The sequence below is a fragment of the Scatophagus argus genome, chromosome 18 (genome assembly GCF_020382885.2).
Source record: "Scatophagus argus isolate fScaArg1 chromosome 18, fScaArg1.pri, whole genome shotgun sequence".
In the NCBI taxonomy this organism is placed as follows: domain Eukaryota; kingdom Metazoa; phylum Chordata; class Actinopteri; family Scatophagidae; genus Scatophagus; species Scatophagus argus.
The window spans coordinates 251,015-274,983 of record NC_058510.1 but is presented as its reverse complement, the minus strand read 5'-3'; the positions used below and the strand labels follow the sequence as shown (position 1 = coordinate 274,983).

Below are 23,969 nucleotides of genomic sequence, written 5' to 3'. Positions count from 1 at the left end.
CAGCATTGGTCTTGTGCGGTGCTTGGGGAGATTTTACAAATGTGTTTTGAATGAGAGTTTTTCTCAATTGTTTACACACAAATACTGAGGACGGGTCATTTGGGACAATGAAAGTTTCCACCGGGCTGCTCTGGTTCGTAACTGGTTCACTGCCCACCCACGCTTTTTAATTGTTTATCTCCCTCCATATTCTCCATTCCTCAATCCTACTGAGGAATTTTTTCTGCCTGAAGATGGAAAGTGTATGACAGAAATACACAAACGCGTATCCCTCTTCTCCAAGCTATGGAAGACGCATGTGGAGATATAGAAGCTGATGCTTTCATGGCTGGATTCGCCATGCTAGGCTATATTCCCCCGCTGCTGGGCCAGAGAAAACATTGCTTGTGATGTGGATGAGGTGCTGTGGCCAGACCAAAACAGAAGACAGGAAGCAGCAGTTTTTTGTTTTTTTTTACTGTAACTGTGTACAGTAAATTCTTCTGTTGATTTGTATGTAGTCAACTGTATGTGCAACTTTGTGTTGGTTGGGATGTACACTGTGTTCATTGTTTAGAGTATAACAACAATATTCTGAAATATTTTACAACACACTTATGTATGTACTGTGTGTAGTAAGTCTAACACTAAACAAAAAAAAGGCCCAAGTCATTATGATGAAGGGCGGAGAAGCGTTTTCCATTCATCATAGTGTCTTACATTAAGCACCTCAGTGTTCAACTGGTCCTCATACATGTCTGTTCATATGATGGTTTGTGTGTGTCATTTGAAAACAAAATACCATTTTGAGAGGAAATAACACTGTTTTGAATGTAAAGTGTCATTTTGCAGGAGAATTTAGGGGTTTTGCCCATTGAGTGTGTGTGTGTGTGTTTTTGATTTGTATGTTCTGAGAGTATGAGGCATGCTTTCAGAACATGTGTGTAGACAGTTGAGAAAAACTGTAATTACAGTGGTGTGTAACTGATTGAAACTGTGTCAGATTATTTTAAATGATATGAAAACGAGTGATATGAAAACAAAAAAGCATTTTTATAAATGTGTGTATAGTTTTGACCAAAGTGCTTCATTTTGTAAACAAGCTGGATGTTCAGGTGCACATGGGGTGTGAGGTTTGTTTATTTGTGTGAGATGTTTAGAGATGTGTGTGTGTGTGTGCGTGTGTGTGTGTGTGCGTGTGCGTGTGTGTGATTGACACATTAGCTGTTAATCCTGGGTGTTAGCAGCAGGCTCTGATTAGCCCCGCCTGCTGATCGTTTATTAACCAAATCCCTCGTCACAGCCCCGTGATAAACAGACAGCGCTTGATATGACAACTGTTGCCGTGGATACCACTTCCCACTGTGGCATTTGTATGTATCATATGTACAACTTAATAAATGACATCTTTATCATGAAATAAGTTGTGTTTGATGAAATGGATGTGTCTTGTGACATGTTTGTAAGCTCAGTGTTGTGTGGTCTGTCATCTTCTGTTAAAGTGATTTCGCTGAGGATCCTTCACCCTTAAATGAAATCACTGAAGCAATATTTATTATTTAATGTAAACCAAAGTGGAATCTGAATCATATATATAATGTCTGGAATCAGATATTCAGACACATTTTAAAGATTTCAGTTGTAATTTGGCAAAAAGGGTGATCTCCAGTTTGTTTTTGTCACTGTTTGCTTCAGTGTGCTACATGTCGCGTTTTAATGTTTAACGTTTGAGTCATGAAACCTTTATGAGGCAGAAGATTGATGCTTCTGAATATTTCAGCATCTGTGTGTTTCTGTGTGTGTGTTACCTGACTGGAGCTCCTCGGCTCTGGGCAGGTTTCAGCAGAACCGTGACAGTGGAGTCGGTCTGATTGAGAGGAGACTCCTGATCGTAGGCCGGCATCAGAGGAGCTGAGGAGGACAAAATCAGGCTTACAAATACTGCATTTGAGTATTTCAAAACTTCTGGATCTGGATCAATTTCATGACAAAATTCTGGATGACTCGGGTCCCTCCAGCGTGTTTTTGCAGCCGAGAGAACATCAACGAGGGGACCGAGCTTGGTTTGAACTGTGCTTTCAATATTTTTATTAGGCAAATAAGCCAACAAAGTATCACAGGTTTAACAGTCTGCCCACAAGCGAACGGCTTCAGTCAGACAGACTGCTAACGCAGCTATTTAGATGTGTTCTTCGTCATGTCTGAAGCTCGTGAGCTTCAGCTAACAGGATCTGATTCGCTGCCATCTCCATTCTCAGCAGCTCTGCCAATATTTCGAAATACTCTGTGTGATCATTTTTATCCATAACTGAGAAAAAGGAGATTTCATGATTGTGATCTCATCCAGTACTTTTGAACATGAAGTTGCACACTCTTATTTTGAAAGACACACCTGAGATCTTGGTGGTGAACTGGGTGATGACTGGGGGTCCAAAGCCTTTAACGGTTGAGGCTCGTATCGTGAAGGAGTAGGTGGAGCCCGGGTAGAGGCCGGTGAAAATGTGGTTTGTCTCATTGGCCGGTTTGAACACCTTGCCGCTCTGATTGGACAGGTCAAACTCTGTGTCGAAAGAGCTCAGGGCTTTATAGGAGATCTATAAAGGAGAACAACATTAAGGCCTCGCAGGGGATCTCGTGTTACAGATTTGTAACTGTTTGCAAGCCAGAAATTAATGTCAAACTTCAAACTGAATTTAGTGCACCACACATCTGTTTCAGGCCTCGCAGCAGTGCGTGGCGCCTGGTTCAGTGCGTGTACCTCATATTTGCGGATCAGGCCGTAGGTCTGCAGCGGTTCTCTCCAGCTCAGGCTGATCTGCTGCTCATAACTGCTGCCCAGGATGGAGTCTACTGGAACGGCGCCGGGAACTGAGACAAAGAGATTTCACTTTTAAAAAAATATTTTATTTCACCCCCACAGAAGTTCTAGTCTGCTTTGATTCTCCTGTTCAACATTTACACCACACGTCCTCGACTCGTACCGTCCTCATCCGTCAGCACCAGCAGCTCCTCGCTCTCCTTGCGTCCCTCGGGGTTACTCAGGACGAGCCTCAGGCTGACATTGGTGAACGGTGGAAGGTTACGTACAGTGTGTTGTGGCACGGCACTCAGAGTGTCGTACACCACCTCCTCCTTCACTGGCTCTCTGCAGGAGATACAAAATGTTTAACTTGTGGCGTTTTGGCCACGCCTTCTTTGTACCTGCCAGCCCCTCCCCGTGTTTACCTGCTAGGGGTCCCTGCAGGCTTATAGTGGTACTGCACAGTCAGGTTGTAGCTGTGGCAGCGGGTCACGTTGTATCCGAACGGTTCCCATCTTACCGTCACCTGCTTGGACTGAATGTCGACGACCTCAAGACGCTGTGGGCCGTGCATTGGATCTGAAGAACAAAGAAAAACCCGACATTAGGATTTTTGAAAATGCACACATGTAGCCTTCACTCCTTGGTGTATTGTTTATTGATCCCTGATCAGTTTGCTGAGGGTCTGTGAGAACAATGATACTTGCTTTTAAATATTCATACATCTTCCTGATTCTGTCAAGAGGTCACGGATGAAATAAGACGATTTGTTCTCAACTGGTGGTCGACCTCAGCGTGGACTTGACAATCATCCTGTCAGCAGCCATCTGTTCCAGTAAAGAATCGACTCAGCCAATCAGCAGGCAGTCAGGAGTTGGACAGGTAACCCTCAGAATCTGTCCTGACCTCCTCTATGAAGCCTGAAGTGCTGCTTCTGCATGTTGTACCTGAGTGTGCACTGATCTATCATCATCATCACTGCTCCACCTGACTGTACTGTGACATCACCACGCCACCTGACATCATGAGATCAGCTTCCTGTTTCCTATACTGAATGTAACTGAAAACAGCAAGAACGAGCATCAGCAGAGACAGAGAGAGAAGAGGCAGACAGAAGGAGATTAAAGGAAGCTTCAGCGCACATACAAACACGCACACACACACACACACACACACACACACACACACACACGCACACACACTCACACACACTCACACACACACACGCACACACACTCACACTAGTCTAAGTGCTGTATTTCGAGATGACAGACAGCGATCTACTCAGAGAGAGAATGATAGATGAGAGCAGGAAAGAGCAATTTCTCCTGACAAAACCTCAGTGTGTGTGAGTGTGTGTGTGTGTGTGAGTGAGTGTGTGCTTCAGGTATTTTCCTGCAGCCAGTGAACAATACCTTTCCTGTTCTTTGTCATCTTTCATCTGAGTGTGTGTGTGTGGGTGTGTGTATTTTCAACTGTGGCTGTACAGAAACTTCTTATTATGGAACACACACACACACACACACACTCTGCAGGCTTTTAGTAGGACACAATACAGGCACTTGTGAGTTTCTCCACTTTGACTGTGCGATGAAAGAGAGACGTCGAGCTAAATGGTCGGTCTACAGGGAAGACACACACACCAAGACATCGCCACTGCAACAATGGGGGTTGGAGGTCGAGGGAAGGGGGAGGAGGGGATTGATGTGGATCATATTACCCATAATCCCTGAGGGGAGAGTGAACACTATCACATAAAATCCTACCATTCCCTGCTGAAAGTGTGTGTGAGTGTGTGTGTGGTCTTCTTGGTTCCATCCCATAATTTTTGGGCTGACATTTAAATCAGACACAGAGACAGAGCTCCATCAGGTATTTTTCACTACATGCTAAAGAACTACAAACTACAACCTTCAGGAAACACACAAGGTGAAGTTTCTGTTTGAAGATGAAGAGGAGGAGGTGGAGGAGAAGGAGGTGAAGGAGGAGAAGGAGGAGGTGGAGGAAAAGCTGTAGGAGGAGAAGGAGGAGAAGGGGGTGGAGGAGGAGAAGGAGAAGGAGTAGGAGAAGAAGGAGGAGGTGGAGGAGGTGGAGGAGGGGGAATAATCTTTACCAACTTAAAGCTGAGAGTTTGCTCCATCAGTATCAGACTCAGAACGTGGAAGAAGGTGAGCGCAAGCCGATGCATCCTGAAACCAACTCAAACAGAGCAGGAAAGCTGAGTGTTCAGAGAAGGCTGGAGAAAATCAGCTTATATCTTTAAATCAAATAAATCTTCCTGATGTGATCAGAGCTTCAAAGTGCAGAAAACAGCTCAGCACTTCAGTTTCTCAACTCAGCATCGCGCTGCCTCGGCCTGCTTTTCACACTCTATTTATCACAGGTTCACTTATGCCTCATTAGTTTCACTTCAGCCACGACTAATACTTTTATTCTGAAAGTATCACACACGCGCGCGCGCACACACACAAAGTCTTTAGTGCGATACAGATGCATCCTCCAGCTCAACAGCTGTTGCAGAACAAAGCAGAAGAAGAGCTGAGTGGAGCCCTGAGCAGAATCCATATGAAAACACACTGCTAGACTGTAGGTAACTTTATCTGTAATGTGCATCAGTTTTAGTTATGACAAGAAATGATAAAATTATAAAAGAAATTATATGTATAAGGTTGTGATTTTGTGTTTGCGGGTTATGGCAAACTTGGACTAAAGGACACCTCACCTTTGGCTGTAAAGTGAAGCTGACACGCACCACAAGACCAACACCCATGCAGTTACGCATTGATATGTGCATTGTTTAAGTGCTAATTTAACTGAAGCAGAGAAATGCATGGAGAGAGCAGAGAGAGCAGCTGATCACCCGTTGTGATCCGCCACTGGAGTTTGGTTAGAACCAACTGAAAGCTTGTGGGCTTTGCTTTGGTTCCCCGTTTTACCAGGTTGTCAATGATCAGGAGACACAAACTTCTTGTTTACATGCATCAGACTGACTCATCAGCCAGTTAATTTCAGTTTTCACAAAGCAGTCCCTTCCAACCACAAGAGAGTGACAGCGTCACTGTGACATTATGCAGAAATCCAGAAATGTTGGCTGTCAGACAGACCGTTTTGTGAGGAAAAAGACTGTGGCCACACAACTGTCTAAACATATACTGAGCAACAGAAAGCATACAGGTATGTTGACAATGTTCACTATGCAGACAAAAGTATTGGGCCAGCTGCCCATCACACCAACAGGGACTTTAATGTCGTCTCATTGTAAACACACAGACAGCTTTGCAGCTCTAACAGCTTCCACTCTTCTGTGAAGGCTTTCCACAACATGTTGGAGTGTTTCTGTGGGAATTTGTGCCCATTCATGCAGTAGAGCATTTGTGAGGTCACACACTGATGTTGGACCAAAAGGTCTGGCTCACAATCTCCGTTCCAGTTCATCCCAAAGGTGTTGGATGGGGTTGAGGTCAGGGCTCTGTGTGGGCCAGTCAAGTTCTTCCACACCAAACTCATCCAACCATGTCTTTATGGAGCTTTGCTTTGTGCACTGGGGCACAGTCATGCTGGAATAGAAAAGGGCCTTCAACAAACTGTTGCCACAAAGTTGGAAGCATAGCATTGTCCAAAATGTCTTGGTGTGCTGAAGCATTAAGATTTCCTTCACTGGAAGTCAGGGGCCGAGCCCAAACCCTGACAAACAGACCCACCTCACACCTGAAGTATCACTGCTCACTCAGTATCACTGATGAATGTTTACGGGGTTCCCCAGGGTTTTGTTCTCTGTCCTTTGTATTTCCACTTTGGCTGAAGCTTTATTCATGTGAATTTCTTCAGATAAATTAGTCTCTCATAGTTTTTCAGAACTGAATTCTGTATGTGCTCACAGCGTGTGCTTCTGTACAACTAAAACTAAGAGAAAGGGCTCATTGAATACAAGCTGCTGTCACTTCCTGTTGCTCTGATGTCATCTTTCACATTTCAGTTTTTTTGGGGGGGGGGCTTCCCACATTTCTGTGGCTTTGGGAATTTTTTTCTGGATTTTTTTACTGGCCAGCAGGAGGGGGGTTATTAGAGGGGCAGAGCCTGTTGGAGGCTGCTGGAAGCTGATAACAGACAAAAACACTGAAAATAAACAAACACTGCTGAGGAAGAAGAATACATCACAGACACACTGAGAGAGGAAGGGGGGCTGGATGTCTGAAGGTGACTTTAGGAAGGGGGAGGAGGAAAGGTTTAATTTTTCATTTCCAGGAGATCACCAGATTTAATATGAGAGAGGGAGGAGGAGGATGGGAGTTGATAGAAGGATGAAGAAGAGGAGGAGGAGAGATGAGACTCACTGATGGATGATTCACATGACTCGGACTGTGTCTCTGATCCGGATCTTCTCAGTCTCTGATGGATTAATGAGGTATACTGATACTCTTACTGCCAATGAGTACTCATCAGTACTCGTATCTGTGCTTCTGCTTTATGTTTGCTCCTGAAACTCTCCTCTCCACTGTCTGTGTGATGATGATGATGAAGAGTGCTGATCTGTGAGTGTAATGGCAGCGTTCCACAGTGTCCAAACCAAATGAAGAGCACGACAGAAGACAGGCGGCCACGTGAACAAATGGATAAAAATACAGAAACAGAAATAAAGCACCGAAAAGTGAGAGCAGTTTGGACGAACGAGCACAGCATGAAAATCTGAGGTGAAAAGAGAGAATGAGAGCGAGCACAGTGAAATATTCATAAGATATTTTCTAAAAGCCTCGACAAACACCACACACACTTTAATGGATGTTAACACACACACACACACACACACGTAGACTGTTTTTATTTTTATGACCAACACCAAGCACCATGTGTGTGTGTGTGTGTGTTTCATGATCAGTTTATACTCTTCCCAGTCAGATAAAATATGAATTGATAGGTCGCAAATTTTTTATCTTTATGATGCCCAGTTTACTTTTAAATTTTGTCACATTGTACACACAACATGAATGTTACTGTCATCATGTATGTGACTTTACACTCTAACAATAAAAACTTGGAATTAAATCATCGTGCTTTAATGTGCCAAAGAAAGTCTAAACTAAGTCGATAACAGAGAGTTGATGCTGTTTGTGAAATGTTCTTGTTATGTCATAAATACACTACATAGACAAAAGTATCCAGACAAACCCATATCCAGACCTCTTCATGGGTCTGTTTGTCAGGGTTTGGGCTCGGCCCCTGACTTCCAGTGAAGGGAAATCTTAATGCTTCAGCTCACCAAGACATTTTGGACAATGCTGTGCTTCCAACTTTGTGGCAACAGTTTGTTGAAGGCCCTTTTCTATTCCAGCATGACTGTGCCCCAGTGCACAAAGCAAAGCTCCATAAAGACATGGTTGGATGAGTTTGGTGTGGAAGAACTTGACTGGCCCACACAGAGCCCTGACCTCAACCCCATCCAACACCTTTGGGATGAACTGGAACGGAGATTGTGAGCCAGGCCTTTTGGTCCAACATCAGTGTGTGACCTCACAAATGCTCTACTGCATGAATGGGCACAAATTCCCACAGAAACACTCCAACATGTTGTGGAAAGCCTTCACAGAAGAGTGTAAGCTGTTTAGACTGAGATGTAAGTCCCTGTTGGAGTAATGGTCAAGTGTCCCAATACTTTTAGCTATACTGTATATGTATAATTAAGGGTGTGGCTGCTAGCTATCTGCTGGGCTTCGCTCTCAGCTAGTTCAGGTCACTGACCTCTCATCCATGTTTGTGGTCTTGGTGCCTTTTACCAAGATGGTAGGACAGCGTCGTACACTGCCTGAGAGGCCAAACCCGGGGCACAGCGAGCCTCTGGTCACCGAAACATCACGTATGAATAGACTTTAAAGCAGAATATTACATGAAGCATCTGACTGTGACTTCCTGTTTATGTGCCACCACACTGGGTCACCTCACTGAGCTCTAAGTCCTAAAGCTTGTATGATGGACACACACTAATTCATTATTGAACACACACACACACACAGAGGCTGTTATATAATTTATTGTAAGTAAAATGAATAAATAAAAGTGAGTAGAAAAGACAGACGAGTGTTATCAGAGCAAACATCATCACACCGACTGTCATCATCACACACACACATTTCATTCTTTCCTCTGTGTTTTCTGCTGTTGATCCCAGAGGAGTGTTTGTTTTAATCTGCTGACACTCCCAGAATAGCGGAGGTTGCAACAGTCAGACAGAAATATTCAGTTCTGTGATCTAAAACTCTGAAGAACCCCAAGAAGGAACACCAAGTACCCACAGAATCTCCTCACAGATCCAATGAACCTCTTCAAGAACCTCTAGAGACTCATCGAAAACCTACTAGAACCTCTAGGTCAGTGACACGAAGCTCTTGAGTTACCACTAACCTTCCTCACAACTCCCTAGAACCTTATTACTGGACCAATATTGTCCCCACAAAGAAAGAACAAGAGAACGTTTACATCTAGAACCACATGAAAGGAGCACAATGCCTCTGAACGTCACGTCAGCCTGATAGAAAGCTGCCTGAGTGTGGGGTCATCGGGGGGTTCACAGTCAGAGAGACAGACAGGTATGCATGTCTGTCAGCTGCAGTATGTGTTCATGAGAACACACTGGAGACAGGTCACAGCACAGGAGGTGCTGAAATCAGTCGTGTAACAGCAGGTCTGAGACATGGACAAGTTAAAACCTGACACACACATAGTTATTTCCTCCACATCTATGAGAATAACAGATCTAGAAAATTCTCCAACATGTACACACGTTTACGATGATCTCCTGTAGTCAAACACAGTCATAAAATTCACCGGTAAACAGACAAACAGAGCGAGCTGCAGTGACATCGATGCACCTGTGTAATTAGCAGGATAATTGCTAATCACATGCTGTTTGTTGTTTGCACCCGCAGGACACACACACACCTGCAGGAGCGTGTGTGTGTGTGTGCATGTGTTTCTGTGCTCACTCAGAAGATGGACGAGGTAAACAGCTAGCATGCTATGCTGATGTGTACAGTGCACTCATTAAGAGCTACTGAGAGCTGTGCTAACGAAGCTTAGCCAGGCTGACTGTCTTAATGACCTCACAATTAACCATTAGCCACCTGATGAGCTCAGTGCTAACACAGGCTAGCATACAACACTAATGACTCTACCATTAACCTCCTGATGAGCTCAGTGTGAGTGTAGCCTAGCTGTCACTAGCTGCTAACAGTCATTATAGTAAGGGGATAGTACCACAGAAGAAGAGTAGCAACCACTGAATATTCACCTTCAAAAACATTCCTTCCATTCAACGTCACCCTGTACAACAGCTCACCTCTGTGTGACAGGTGAACCTACTGGTGCACCAAGTCACTTTTGTTTTAAACAATTATTCTTATTGTCCCTTGTACATATATATGTACAATATATATATCTATCTATATATATATTGTACATATATACATAATTTTTGTTTAATTTTATTTTTATTTTTATCCTTATATCTCAGTGTCACACAGACACTGTCTTCTAGAATTTTAATATTTTAATACTTCTCTAACATAACTGTTTTCATTCTTTTGCTGTTGATACTGCTGTAACGCAACAATTTCCCTTACAGAATCAATAAAGTTTATCTATCCATCATCACCGAGCTGCATGTTTTGACCATGTGACCTGACTCTGACTCACCTGCACACTTTGTCCTGGCTCGGAGAGGCGGTCCAGGGTTTCCTGTACCTCCATCCAGGGGCCTGGTGAGCAGCACACTGATCTCGTACTCGGTGTCAGGGTCCAGGTGTCCGATCTTGTGTGTGGGTTTATCGACAGGCGTGGTGTCGATCAGCATGCCCGACGTCGTGCGGTACTCCACCTTGAGAACAAATGATTATCCTCTTTACTTAAATCAGAGTTCTCTGCACCTAATGTGATGCAGCTGCAAGAACCTCCTCAACAAACCCCAGAAGCTCCTTCAGGACCAACTGAGCCCAGTGGCAGATCTGTAGAAACAGGAACACTAAAACCAAGAATCTAGAATCTTGCCAAACATGACTACAACCTTCTGATGCAACCCCATTCAGGTCAGCTGAGGTCACCATCTAACCCTAACCCCCACCCTCTAAACCTAACCCTAACCCCATACCCTAACTCTCAGAAAATAACCCTAACCTAAGTTAGCCCAAACCGTGATATTAATAAATTAAAATTAACTGGAGGGTCACCAGTTCGATTCCACAGGAGACTGGCAGGAACCCCCCCCCCCCCCCATTAGTCAGCTGATGTGCCCTTGAGCACTTAACCCCCCCCCCCCCCCCGCCAATTGCTCCTGCGGACGCCTGGCAGCCCACTGCTCCTGTGTGTTTCACTTCATGCTGCATGTGTGTGTTCAATCAGTGATGGGTAAATGCAGAGAAAGAATTTCGGTATATGTAAAAATATACTGACAAAATAAAGTTTTTTGTTTTTCAATCTCCTCACAGAGGAGCCTAAACAGGGACCACCACAAACCCCCCACCCATTCTTAGACATCAAGGATCATTAGAAACCCTCATGAATCTGACTTCTTCAGGACAGTTAAACTCAGCAATCTGGGAAAAAATTAAGAGAAAAAGTGTAGGTCAACCAATGACACCTCCCCCCAGTCCTTCAAGTGGATCCGTACAAACCTCAAGCAGACTCCTTAGATCTCTTGAGCCTGTTGCAGATCATCACCACTTGCTCAAGGACCACTAAAACTCAGGGAACCCAACCTAGAACCCATCAACTCATGACAGATACCTCCACACAGAACCACAAAATCTCCTAAAGACTCTCCTAAATGACTCCTAAAATCCCCTCCCACGCTCAGCCTTACCAAGAACCACCAGAACCAGCTCATTAATCAAAACCAGATCAATATGGACTGTCACCTCTCTCTCGATGATCGGTCCGTCTCCATTGATGGAGTTGGCGTTGAGTTGGATCCACAGGTAGGTGGCGCCCACTGCTGTCAGCTGAGGGGGGGCAATTGGTACAGGAGGCTCTGAGGGACAAAAAGAGCCAGGATCAGTTTTATCTACACACACACACACACACACACACACACACACACCACTTTCAATGATCTCTCTTAAGGAGAAAGGAAGGAGTTAACGAGTTAATTAATATTCCTGACCTTCGGCAAATCACAGCAGACCTGGATTCTATTACCCAGAATCCCCGGTGGTGCTGCTCTACTTCCTTATGACCCACTTCATCACACACACACACACACACACACACACACACACACACATTAAGTAGGATATGTGTAACAATGCATGCTATCGTGTAACATGTTGGGGTTAACACTCCTGTGTGTGTGTGTGTGTGAGAGAGAGAGATAAACACACACACATACAAACACACATAGTTTGAGTGACAGTTCAATCAGGGGTTTAGCCTCAGGGATTGTGGGATACATACGCGTAGGGTCATGTGACCAACAAACACCTCCTCACCTGTCACTCTGAGTGTTTGCAGAGAGATCAGACAAATGATCGATCCAAGCCCACACACATACACACACACAGCTCTTAGTGTGTGTGTATGTATTCCTGTACTTGTGGGGACAATAATCTGTTTATGCAGTCACATTGTGAGGACCCGCCGTCCTTACGAGGACAAAATGCACACAATGCACAAAATCCCCGCAACGTAAATCATTAAAAATTAGTGTGAAGAGTTGCTTTAAGGTTAGGCTGAGGTTAGGATTAGGTTAAGGTAAGGTTTATTGTTAAGGTCAGGTGGTGGTTAAGCCTCCAGGAAATGAATGGACGTCTATGTAACGTCCCCAAAAGTGATGGAAACACGACTCTGTGTGTGTGTGTGTGTAGCAGCTTTCTCCTGGTATTGATCTGCTCTGTTAAGAATGATATCAGACAGTCTGATCTGCTTCCTCCTCACACACAGTGAAATGTACGGAAAGCCGGTGGGACCACAGGCGCTTGTGCTCTCTTTGTGTTTCTTCAGGTCTGCATTCCAAATCCTACTGAAGTGAAAATACTCGAATATTAGCAACTTAAAGTGTTGCAAGTCTCAGATGTAGTCTGTACGTAAGGAGTTTCTTATTTGGTGGTGTTTTTATTTATATACACTATATAGACAAAAGTATTGGGCTATAGTAATAAGTGCGGCTGATTGAGGAAAACTTTCAGCCATGATTATGATCCCGAGATGAAGAGAATAAAAATTTATAAAAAGAAATTCCTTCTTGTTCTCTGTTATCTCACAGAACAGAACAGCTTGGCATGATGGGAAAAGAAAATACCCAGAATATTCCTTTAACAGGCTGAGATGAAAGGGATGTTTCAGAGACGTCTGACATGCCCCGTCACACAGCAACACACTTCGTTTAATGAGTCACTATTAACGCATTGTGTGTGTGTGTGTGTGTGTTAGCACGCTAACCCTCTGACAACCTGGAAACAGGAAGAAAAAAAACCCAGGCTTTTACTTTGGAGTGATTCATCTTCACAAACGCAGACGCTCTTTGACAAAACGCCACTGATTCTCCTTTTTAAACAGCAAACTGACTTTTTAATGAGGCTCCGTTTTAACCCGACACACACACACACACACACACACACACACACAGAGTCAGTAATGAGGTGAGCAGCTTTAATAAAAATGTTCCTCGTTTGACAAAGTCATTAAAATAAAAATATGACAAAGTGTAACTTTGATCTGAAGGAGAGACAGAAGACAGACAGAAAGACAGAGAGAGAGAGAGAGAGACAGGTGGAGAGAGACAGAAAGACAGGGAGAAACAGAGAAACAGACGGAGCGAGAAAGAGAGAACCCAGAGTTACTGAATTACTTTCCATCTTGTCTTTCTTGTTCTTTCCTCCATTTATCTGCTCTGTTCATCCTTTCTTCTTTAGTTCTTTTTCTTTTAAAAATGAAAACACATTTGAGCCAATCAGAGAACAGGACTCACGTTTGACGGTGAGATCGGCATAGGAGGACACACCCACACCTCTCTCTGATTGGGCAATGCAGCGGTAGCGTCCGGAGTCACCCTTCGTCGTGTTCTCCACGTCAAAACTCGCCACATAACGGCGAGAGTTCACCGGTTTGGTTTTCCTGACGACCGCCTGACGACCGCCCATCCCCTGAGAACACAGTACTACGCAGTGAGTATCTCAGGGCTACACACAGAGAATCACAGTACTTATTGTCTGATCATGTACTGGTATTGATCGGTACCTGCAGATAGAGCAGCAGGTTGTTCTGCGGTCTTCCGTTTACGGTGCACTGAAACGTCGCTGACTGTCCTGCGTTCACCTCCACGCCTTTAATGTGCAGGAAGTGAGGCGTGTTCACTGAGTACACACACACACACAAAACAGAGGTCAGAGGTCACACACTGATAACTTAGTCACCTGGCTGATGTCGCCACCAAAACGGCGAACCTTCTCTCCTCACTGAAAATCACTGATCCAATCTTGAAATGTATCAGATAGGATGCAGTGTGTGTGTGTGTGTGTGTGTGTGTGTGTGTGTGTGTTTTCAGTCAGGTTATTGGACAGTGTTGAGGTATAAACAGACAGCAAGAAACTGTTGAGGTCAAGGATGTTTACTGGATGTAACATACACACACGCACAGTCCTATGCAGTAGAACTATGCAGTGTGTGTGTGTGTGTGTGTGCGCATGTGTGTATGTGTGTGTGTGGTCACGTAACAAAGCAACATCAAAAATGCAAGTGTTCAGACAGGCAGGTAGATAAACAAACAGATGGATCAAAGTCTATGCTAATCAATTTATATTTTAATGAGCTCCCCTGTCTACACACACACACACACACACACACACACACACACACACACACACACACACACACACACACACACACACACACTGACCTTGATTCTAACATACCACCTAAACTTTTAACGTTGTTATCCTATTAAGCAGCCAAACCTCATTAACCAATTAGAAACCTACATTACACAGGGTGGGGCTTGTGTGTGTGTGTGTGTGTGTGTGTGTGTGTGTGTGTGTGTGTGTGTGTACTTACTGCACTGGTGTCCCTGCAGTGTGATATCCTTGATAGCCAGAACTCCTCTCTGGCCGGTGCTGATGGCCTCGAACACCACCTGACACACAGATCAACATCAGGTTCATCAGTGTGGTTACCGCAGTAGTCGCAGTACTGAGTGAATACTGAGTAATACTGTTAGTATCATTATTATTATTATTATTGGACCCAGAAGGTGCTGGTGAGTCCAGAAACAGCTAAAACAGGGCTTTGGACCACATTCAGATTGAGTTTAAGTTTCAGACCCTGTGAAGGCTCAAGGAAACTTTGATATACTTTTACCATCAGATCAACCTGCTAGCACTTGAACCTGATGGACACCACAAGCTGATGTTCAACATGGACAAAATGTGACAGAAATCTCATTTTACGTTTTGAAAACATCATCAATAACCTCCTCTGTCCTCTCCTCAGACCTCGACATCACCAATCACACTGTCCCCAATGCTGCCCCCTACTGGCTGAGGTCAGATCTGCTGCCCGAGGCATCACCCAGGGTTCAGTACTCGGTCCTGTCCCGGACCAACATCCAACTCCACATCTCCACTGAATCCACCATCACCCCGACCACCTGCATCGCCCACATTAAATCAACAAACGATGCAGTCGTTGTTGATCTCAGATCGTCAGCACCTGAACTGCGTCCCTCCACACACGTTTGCAACACCATCTCATTAACGTTTTCAGCTCTGATGACAGCTCGGCTCCTTTCTGGTGCTCACCATCAAAGTACTCAATAAACTTCAGTATATCAACATGTCTGCAGTTTGCTGCCCTGAACCTCCATGATCAGACCCAGTCCTAAACTCCCGACAACCCGCCCCCCCAACCCTCCAGCAGGCTGCGGTCATCAGCAGCTGACTTCCTGTTTCCAGCACCAGGACCAGGCCTGGTTTGACGTCCTAACCCTGGATGTCGGACTGCAGCCGTGAGCTCCGAGTGTGTTTTCACTTCGTTCTCTGTTGGGTCTTTGTGGACAAACACACGTAAATAAAAACTAAAATGAGGATATGAGGATACAAAACAAACAGCTGCCACCTGCTCACTCACCACGTGTGTGTATGTGTGCGTGCGTGCGTGTGTGACTGTGTTTGAGTGTGTGTGCGTGACTGTGTTTGAGTGTGTGTGTGTGTGTGTGTGTACGCGTGCGTGCGTGACTGTGTTTGAGTGTGTGTGTGTGTGTGTGTGTATGCGTGACTGTGTTTGAGTGAGTGTGTGTGTGTGTGCGTGCGTGACTGTGTTTGAGTGAGTGTGTATACATTCCACACTCTTATCACCACAGAAAACGGTGGCACACACTTCCTGTTAGCGTCCAGAAACAGGAAGTTCTCCTCCCTTCATCCATGAGTCTGTCCTCCTCCTGCTTTTTATTCTTTTGGTTTTTATCACTCCTTCCTCTCAGTTCTGACTCCTCTTCCCTTCATTCTTCTTCTCTCCTTCCTTCCTGCAGTTTCTGCCATCATTCACTTCCTGTTTCACTACTCGGCTATTTTTGTGTCTTTCTTCCTTTCAGTCTTTTCTGCTTCTCTCTTTCTCTTTGCTTCCTTCTTTCATACGTTGCTCTTTTCTGCTTTCCTGTCTTCCATTTGATCTGCTTATCTTTCTTTCACCCCTCTTTTATTCTTTCTTTCTCTCTTTGTTGGGGTCACCTACCCTTCATCTTTTCCTCCTCTCTCGTTAACTCTGTCACTCTAACGAGGTGAATCTGTTGTTGCCGTGGTGATGCAGCTAATTAGTGACACCTGCTGTTATGATGGGATGGCTGTAATTACAGCCTGTTCGCCATCCATAACACCTGTGTGTGTGTGTGTGTGTGCGTGTGCATGTATGTGTGTCTCGCCACGTGTGTGTCACCGTGTGTGTGCTTGTGTGCACTTGTGTGTGTGTGTTACCTGGTAGTAATTCGGCCAGAAGGTGGACACTGCTAGCTCCACCCCCTTCCAGATGTGGTAGGCGGGGCCTGATGAGTTAAAGACAGGAACTCCGAGAGGACTGTCGTTCTCTGCGGGAAACAAATCAGTGACACACACACCTCGGAGGACCTGTACCGTGTCTGTTACTGCACTACTACAAAGCAGTATACGTACCTTTGACGTAGACGTTGAGCGTGGTGGGCACCGCACCCTCACGGCCTCCCGCCTGGTAGAACAGGAAGCTGACGCAGTGCGTGTCGTTTTCTTTGAGTGGCGGCAGCAGCAGGCGAGCACGCTGACCACCATAACGACCCGACGTGTTCACAAACAGGAAGGAGGAACCTGCATACAGGAAGCTCTGCCTTATTAACAAGCACAGGACGCAAAATAAAAGTCTGAAAAATAGACACATATTAATGACTTCAAAATAAAAGCATGCTTTCATAAAGAAAGCTGCAGAAAGATGGGGAGGCAACATGAGTACAGATGCACCAACCATCCGGCCAGGGACCAGAACTGGACTGGACTGGAGACCGGCCGGTCAGTCTCCTGTATCTGATTCCAAGCCGGTCCGCTTTACGCATACGGCACGCGTCGCACACACCGCGCCGTCACGTGTTACCGCGGCGTCACCGCGGCACGCTAACATTAGTGAGCAGTGAAAAGACCAAAGCAATTACAAGGAAAATGATGGGATTCACGACCCCGTTTGATCAGCTGTTCGCCATAGTTGAGCGTGGAGGCTTCAGAAATGTGATAAATGACCTCAGGCCTGATGAGTTTATGAGCATCATGTGAAATTTAAACAGTAACTGACATTAGTTTTGTTGTGCAAATCTGTTGGACCTGCTTTTGTTTGGTAAAAGTTTGTTTGTTTGGATAAAGTTGTATAGCTCATTTTCAGTTAAATGTTATCTGCAGCTCTTTACAGAGCTTTTCAGAGGAAATTGTAAAGTTTAATAATTTCCTTTATTATGAAAGTAAAATTTTGCCTTGAAGAAAAGTTGATTTTTGTTTATACATGCTGTCAATTATGGTTCTAAGAAAGAAAATCTGAATTGGCAAATATTGAAATCAGAATCAGAATCAGAATCAGAATTCCTTTATTTATCCCTGAAGGGAAATTCTTGAATCGGAAGGTCACACAAAAACAGTGGGTGCACTCCTACATATGAGTATTTATTTATTTCATATAGTATTAAAGTTAAAGTTAAAGTTAAAGTTAAAGTTAAAGTGACATATTTTGTCATTGGAGGGAACTCACTCCAACGAAATTTGTTCTCTGCATTTAACCCACCCAAGTGGTTACGGGTCCGACACCCTAACCGCTGATCCACGACTGCCCCGACTATTAGTATACTTCAGAAGTGTCAGAATAAAAGTCAAAACAAAAGTGAGAACATTTTTAGACTTCAGAATAAAAGCATGTGATTTTTTTTTGACACAGCCACAACTAAACCACAAAGTTAACACAGAGTGGGTTTAGAGTCACCTGGAAGGGCCAGGTGGGAGTGACAGATTTCAAATTAAAAGCACAGTGATAACAAAGATTACATATAAATCACACAATTCCTTTTTTATGAAAACATCAAGAATCAAAAGCTGTCACAATAAAAGTGGTTAGTGCTGGAAAAAATTCCCTGACTTCAGAACAAAGCCTGTGCTTTTGTTCCTGACCAGCAGCAGCTAAACAGCAGAGATATCAAAATAAAACACACTGCACCTGAATGGGACTTACAGACAAAACAAAGACCAGAAAAGTAAAAGCATCACGTGAGAAAACAAGAAAATCAGAGCCTCATTAGAGCAACAAAAACTCACCAGCAGCAATGAAAAAGAACCCGCCTGTGTGTGTGTGTGAGTGTGTGTGCGTGTGTGTCAGCAGATCAATGGTCCTTGAGGAGAATCGATTAGAAAAACAAGAGTTTTAATCATCGCAGAGAGAAGAGGAGGAAGAAGAAGAGAGATAAATGAGGAGGAGAGGATGGGCGAGCGAGAACAACACACACTGATGAGGACGAGAGAACGAGGTGAACATCTGCTTCCTCTCATGTCGAACACGAAGTCGAGCTGAGACAATCGCTGATCTGTTATCAATCTGATAATCAATAAACGGTAGTTAAACCGAATCTCACTGTTTCTCTTCATTCACTTCATTTCTGACTGTTTGGTCACTCGCTCCTTCTTTTCATCATCGTTTTTCTTTGTGTTTCTTTGCTTCGTTTATCTGTTCTCACGTCACCATGGTTTCGTTTGTTCTTCTTATTCGTCATTAGTTCATTTTGTTCTCTGGTTTAAACTGACCAGACAAACTTCTTCTTCTCCTCTTCCTGTCTGAATTCCTCTGCTCTTCCTGTTTCTTGTGTTTCTGTGCTCAGACTTTGTTTCCGGTCGTGTTTCCATCAATTGTTAGATTGTCCTGACTGGTTTGGTCATGTCTCAGTTTGTGTGTATGTGTGAAAATATGTATGTGTGTGTGTGTGTGTGTGTGTGTGTGTGTACCAGCTGTTTCCCTGGCAACTGAGGAATGTTCTTGAAGAAACAGCCGAGAGGTCGAGCTGCACATGTGAGTGATTCTGAGCAGTGAAACGAATGAGATTTCGTCCTCACCTGGAAAGCCAGGACTGATCCTGGAATATCAGGACTGATCCTACAGTTTCATGTGAGTGTTTTGGAGACATTCCAGGTTTTCTTCCTGACTTTCCAAAGTTTTCAAATTCTAAATGAAAGAATTAGCCTGTTTTTAATTTAAGTCCTAACTTGATCAGCAGGTTTCTCGTCCTCCGTCTTGTCATTTTGTCTGATTTTGTTTCCTGTTTGTGTCCTGTGTTTTTCATGTGTGTATCCTGATAACGTAACAAAACAAGACCTAAAGTATTCTATCTTCCCAGCAGCTTTAAAATGAGTTACAGCCGTTAGCCGTTAGCTTCCTGTTAGCAGAGCAGCCGCGGACGTGCAGCCTGAGTGCTGGTTTGTATGTTGTGTTGTAGTTCAATCATTCACTCTTTTGTTTGTTTGTTTGGCTGTTTGTTGTCTTTTTGATCTTGACGTGCAGCTTCAGGTTAACATTTTACTGGTTTTACTGCAGACAGTGAAGGCAACTTAGATAATCAATCATCAGTTGGAGGACAGTTTGTGACGGAGACACGGAGACGTGTGAGGACAGAGAAAAAGACAGAAAACAGAAAAACAAACTGCTGTTCTCGATCGTGTCTCAGTGCTTCTCTTTCTGGTTAACCCCCCCCCCCCCCCCCTCCTGCTGGCCAATCACAGATGACCCGTGCCATCTCTAAACCAATCGCTTCAGACCCAGCTCACACACACACACACACACACACACACACACACAGATGGAGGGGGTAATTCTATTACCAGAGTTATATTGAAACGTGACAAGAGGCAGCTGCAGCGTATTGACAAGATTTACACAAATAACACACACATACACACTTCCTGCTGCTGGTGTGTGTGTGTGTGTGTGTGTGTGTGTGTATTTCCTTTCTTCCTGCTGTGATTTCAGGGTCCGACTGGAAGTTAAAATGTCTCAAATCACAACCCAGAGCAGTTACTTATGTGTGTGAGATATTTTGCTTTTGCACTGCTTGGTGTGCTGGTGTTCACCGTGTGAAAACCATTATTGATGATGCGGTGAGGGTGTTTTAATGAGATTCTGAATTTTAATACGGTTTGTTAATGAGGTTTTGTTTGGTTTGAAATTTCCTTCCTGATCACCAAATTAAAACCCTTTGAATGGAGGAAGCCTTTCATGTTATCGAGCCAACGAGCCAACAGAGTGCAGCGTTGACCTGAAGGTGGCGCTTGATGAGCCAGAAGTCACCAAAGTGTCCCACATCCTGTGGGAAAGATGAACATTTCGTCACAACAGCTTTACTTATCAGCCTGGTCGATTATCACTGACTCGCCCTGCTTTCTGTCTCTGTGCTAAGCTAGGCTAACAGTTTCCCTCTGCTTTCTGTCTCTGTGCTAAGCTAGGCTAACAGTTTCCCTCTGCTTTCTGTCTCTGTGCTAAGCTAGGCTAACAGTTTCCCTCTGCTTTCTGTCTCTGTGCTAAGCTAGGCTAACAGTTTCCCTCTGCTTTCTGTCTCTGTGCTAAGCTAGGACCTATCTGTGTGTACAGACATGAAACCCAGAACCAGAGGATTTAACAAAATGTCAGAGTTTAGATTGACCACTCGGCCAATAGGGAACCAGTGTGTCAGTGTGACCTCGCCTCTGATTGGCTGAACAGTCACTCTGTGTGTTTAAACTCCCTGAATGAGGCTTTAATTGGTTTTGGCAGGACACTGATAGTGGACAAACACACACACACACACACACACAAACACACACACAAACACACACACACTCATTCAGAGCCGTGTCATGTTCAAAGGCTTCATGAATCTCCTGCATGCCGACACGCTGATAAACCATTTAACACCCTAATTAACCCAGACACAAACACACACACACACACACACTCTGTCTGTCTGTTTGGCAGATAAATAATGGAGAACTAAATCCAAAACTTCAAACACACACTGACTGTCTCTTCCGTTCACCTTTCAACACTGTGTACCTGTTGGCTGCAGCTGCGTTTGTGTGTAAACTGTTTTCAGTTTAAACAGCCAGATTGTGTGTTTTGGTGTTTGTTGCGTTTTGTGTGCGTTGCTTACACACACACACACACACACATCGAGAAAAGTGGTTTTGACCTCCAGGTCTCTTTAACACAGAAAGGCATTGTGGGAGTTATCACTCAACAGACAGACAAAGTGTGTTTGTGTGTGTGTGTGTGTGTTGTATTTATATTTGCCTTCAAGCTTCACTGTGAGTGTGTGTGTGTTTACTGTGTACAGCTGGCAGTGAGCTGATAACAGCCTTATTAGAAATATTAATATACCCTGAACCCCACAGAGACACACACACACACGCACACACACCAAAGGCTTGTGTGCGTGTGTGTGTGTGTGTGTGAGATCCCTCTGGTCATCCCTGATTGGAGCAAATCAATTCAAAGGCTGTGAGCGAGTTGTTTCATTGGCCGACAGCTGTGACTGACAGACGTCTGCTCGCCTGAGGAACAAACAGACACCAAAGAAAACGAGATAAAAGCTGCACGATCACCAGAACGGCAGCAGAACCGGATGTCCAGGAGGAACCAGCAGAAGCAGAACCAACAGAACAGATCCGGAGGAGAGAGGCTGGTTTCATGTGTCTGATCACACAAATCTGAGCAAATGATTCAAAGGAGCTTTACATCCTGGCATCCAGTGCAGGCTGATCAACACGTCTGTTGTTTGGCTCGTTTAACAAGAAATGTTTAGCGTAAAGAGCAAGAATCGTGTTTTGAGGAGAACATCCCTTTAATTTTTGCAATAACATGATGTAATACCCTACAAAAAATGAAAATGACTTTAATTGTATTATCTCACTTGATGCTGATCAGCTCCACCTGCTGACTGACTCCTTCTATCCTGTGAGGTGGAGTCAGACAACCCTCCAACACCCAAACCCACGGTCACGGTTTGGTTTGGGCTGCTGACACCGATACGACTGCCTGCTGTTCATTTTTAACAGCTTTTAAGAAAGGGCGTGTCGAAACGTCTCGGGTGGGTTACGGATCTGAACTAAGGTCGCACTCGGGTGCTCGCTTTGAGTCTGTCTGCAGTAACAAACTGCTAACGAGTCACTAAGTCAGAGCAGCGAATCAGAGAGGGGAAAATATTCACCATCTGAAGCCTGAACCACAGTGTGTGTGTGTGTGTGTGTGTGTGTGTGTGTGTGAGAGAGAGAGAAAGAGAGAGAGAGAGAGTGGCAGTAAAAGGTATTAGAGAAGATTACTGTTGTTCACACTGACAGCAGAGAGCAAGCGAGCGCTACATGGTTCAGATTAGATTGAACTTGTACCATTTATAAGAACATTAAATGGAGCCTGCAATCACTGGTCAATCGATGCCTGAGCCTGCAGCTCAGTGTGTGTGTGTGTGTGTGTGTGTGTGTGTGTGTGCGTGTGTGACTGCAGTATTAAACCAGACGAGTTGCGGTGGACAACAGCATCCGTATTGAGTTTTTGTTCCAGCTCAGACCTCCTGCTTCCTCTGAGTGAGAACACATGCAGAACTACCCTTTAAAAAGTGACTATTTTAAAATAACTGCTGTAAAGCTTTATGTCTGAGCCCCTTTAGCACGCAGGCCAGTTCAGTTTGTCTTTTTATTTTTCATGAATTTATATATAAAAACTGAAGTGGTTTAGCGGCAGAGCTAACTGCTAAATGCTGGCTCACACTCCATTCCGATTAGTTTCCAGTGATCGTCTCTACTGCTCTGCTCAATCCATCTGACACTCTGTTAACCATGTCACAAGTTATCCAAGAGATAAAATAAAGCTCAGTTAGCTTGTTAGCTCAGTGGCTAACAGAAGAACAGAACAGACTGCCTCCTGATGGTATAACAAATCAGTTCCTCCGTCTGACAGACTTCCGTAACACTGAATGTGAGCTACATTAGCTTCCTCCATTTTGGACTCTCCGGCTCTCCGTACCCTCAAAGGTCAGCTCTGTCAGGACGATTTTCAGGACGGTGCTGCTGGTGATCGGTCTAAATGCGGTTCAGTGACTGTGGTCCTAACAGTGTGTACTTCTACCAGCACAAACACACACTCAGCAGCTGCCTACAGACCTCAGAGTGCAGCAGGAGCCCCCCCCCACAGCCTTTCTCTGGTGGAGGGTTAGTTAGATTTAATGCCCTGCCTCACCCTGCTCACTGCTCCACATATCAGCCAAGAGGAGATTGAACCACAGCACAGTGTGTGTGTGTGTGTGTGTGTGTGTGTGTGTGTCCACTGAGAGAGAAGCTGTTTGCTCTCTGATTGCCTGGATTGGCTGCAATTAGTCACACACACAATCCCCCTCTTTATTGAAAAGAAAGAAGTTGACAAACCCCTCCTCTCCCCTCCTATCCTCTCATCTCCTCTCCTCCTCTCCTCCCCTCCTCCTCTCCTCTCCTCTCCTCCTCCTCCCCTCCTCTCCCCTCCTCCCTCCTCCTCTCATCTCCTCTCCTCTCATCTCCTCTCCTCCCCTCCCCCTCTCCTCTCCTCTCCTCCTCTCCCCTCCTCCTCTCCTCTCCTCTCCTCTCCTCCTCCTCCCCTCCTCTCCCCTCCTCCTCCCCTCCTTTCCCCTCCTCCCCTCTCCTCTCATCTCCTCTCCTCTCCTCTCATCTCC

General features: G+C 44.7%; 1 protein-coding gene across 10 annotated transcripts in view; it reads right to left on the bottom strand.

Moving 5' to 3' along the window:
* Positions 1–23,969, bottom strand: part of LOC124050018 (receptor-type tyrosine-protein phosphatase mu-like) — an 88,010-nt gene that overhangs the window by 45,567 nt on the left and 18,474 nt on the right. For all 10 annotated transcript variants that reach the window (XM_046372179.1, XM_046372180.1, XM_046372183.1 and 7 more), the window contains exons 3-14: positions 16,921–17,088; positions 16,726–16,835; positions 14,813–14,891; positions 14,000–14,115; positions 13,731–13,905; positions 11,683–11,795; positions 10,466–10,646; positions 3,205–3,358; positions 2,961–3,124; positions 2,738–2,847; positions 2,372–2,573; positions 1,788–1,890 (exon numbers count right to left, since the gene is read on the bottom strand). In XM_046372179.1, coding sequence (XP_046228135.1) covers positions 1,788–1,890; positions 2,372–2,573; positions 2,738–2,847; positions 2,961–3,124; positions 3,205–3,358; positions 10,466–10,646; positions 11,683–11,795; positions 13,731–13,905; positions 14,000–14,115; positions 14,813–14,891; positions 16,726–16,835; positions 16,921–17,088 — 1,675 coding nt within the window. The remainder of the gene's footprint in view (positions 1–1,787; positions 1,891–2,371; positions 2,574–2,737; positions 2,848–2,960; positions 3,125–3,204; positions 3,359–10,465; positions 10,647–11,682; positions 11,796–13,730; positions 13,906–13,999; positions 14,116–14,812; positions 14,892–16,725; positions 16,836–16,920; positions 17,089–23,969) is intronic.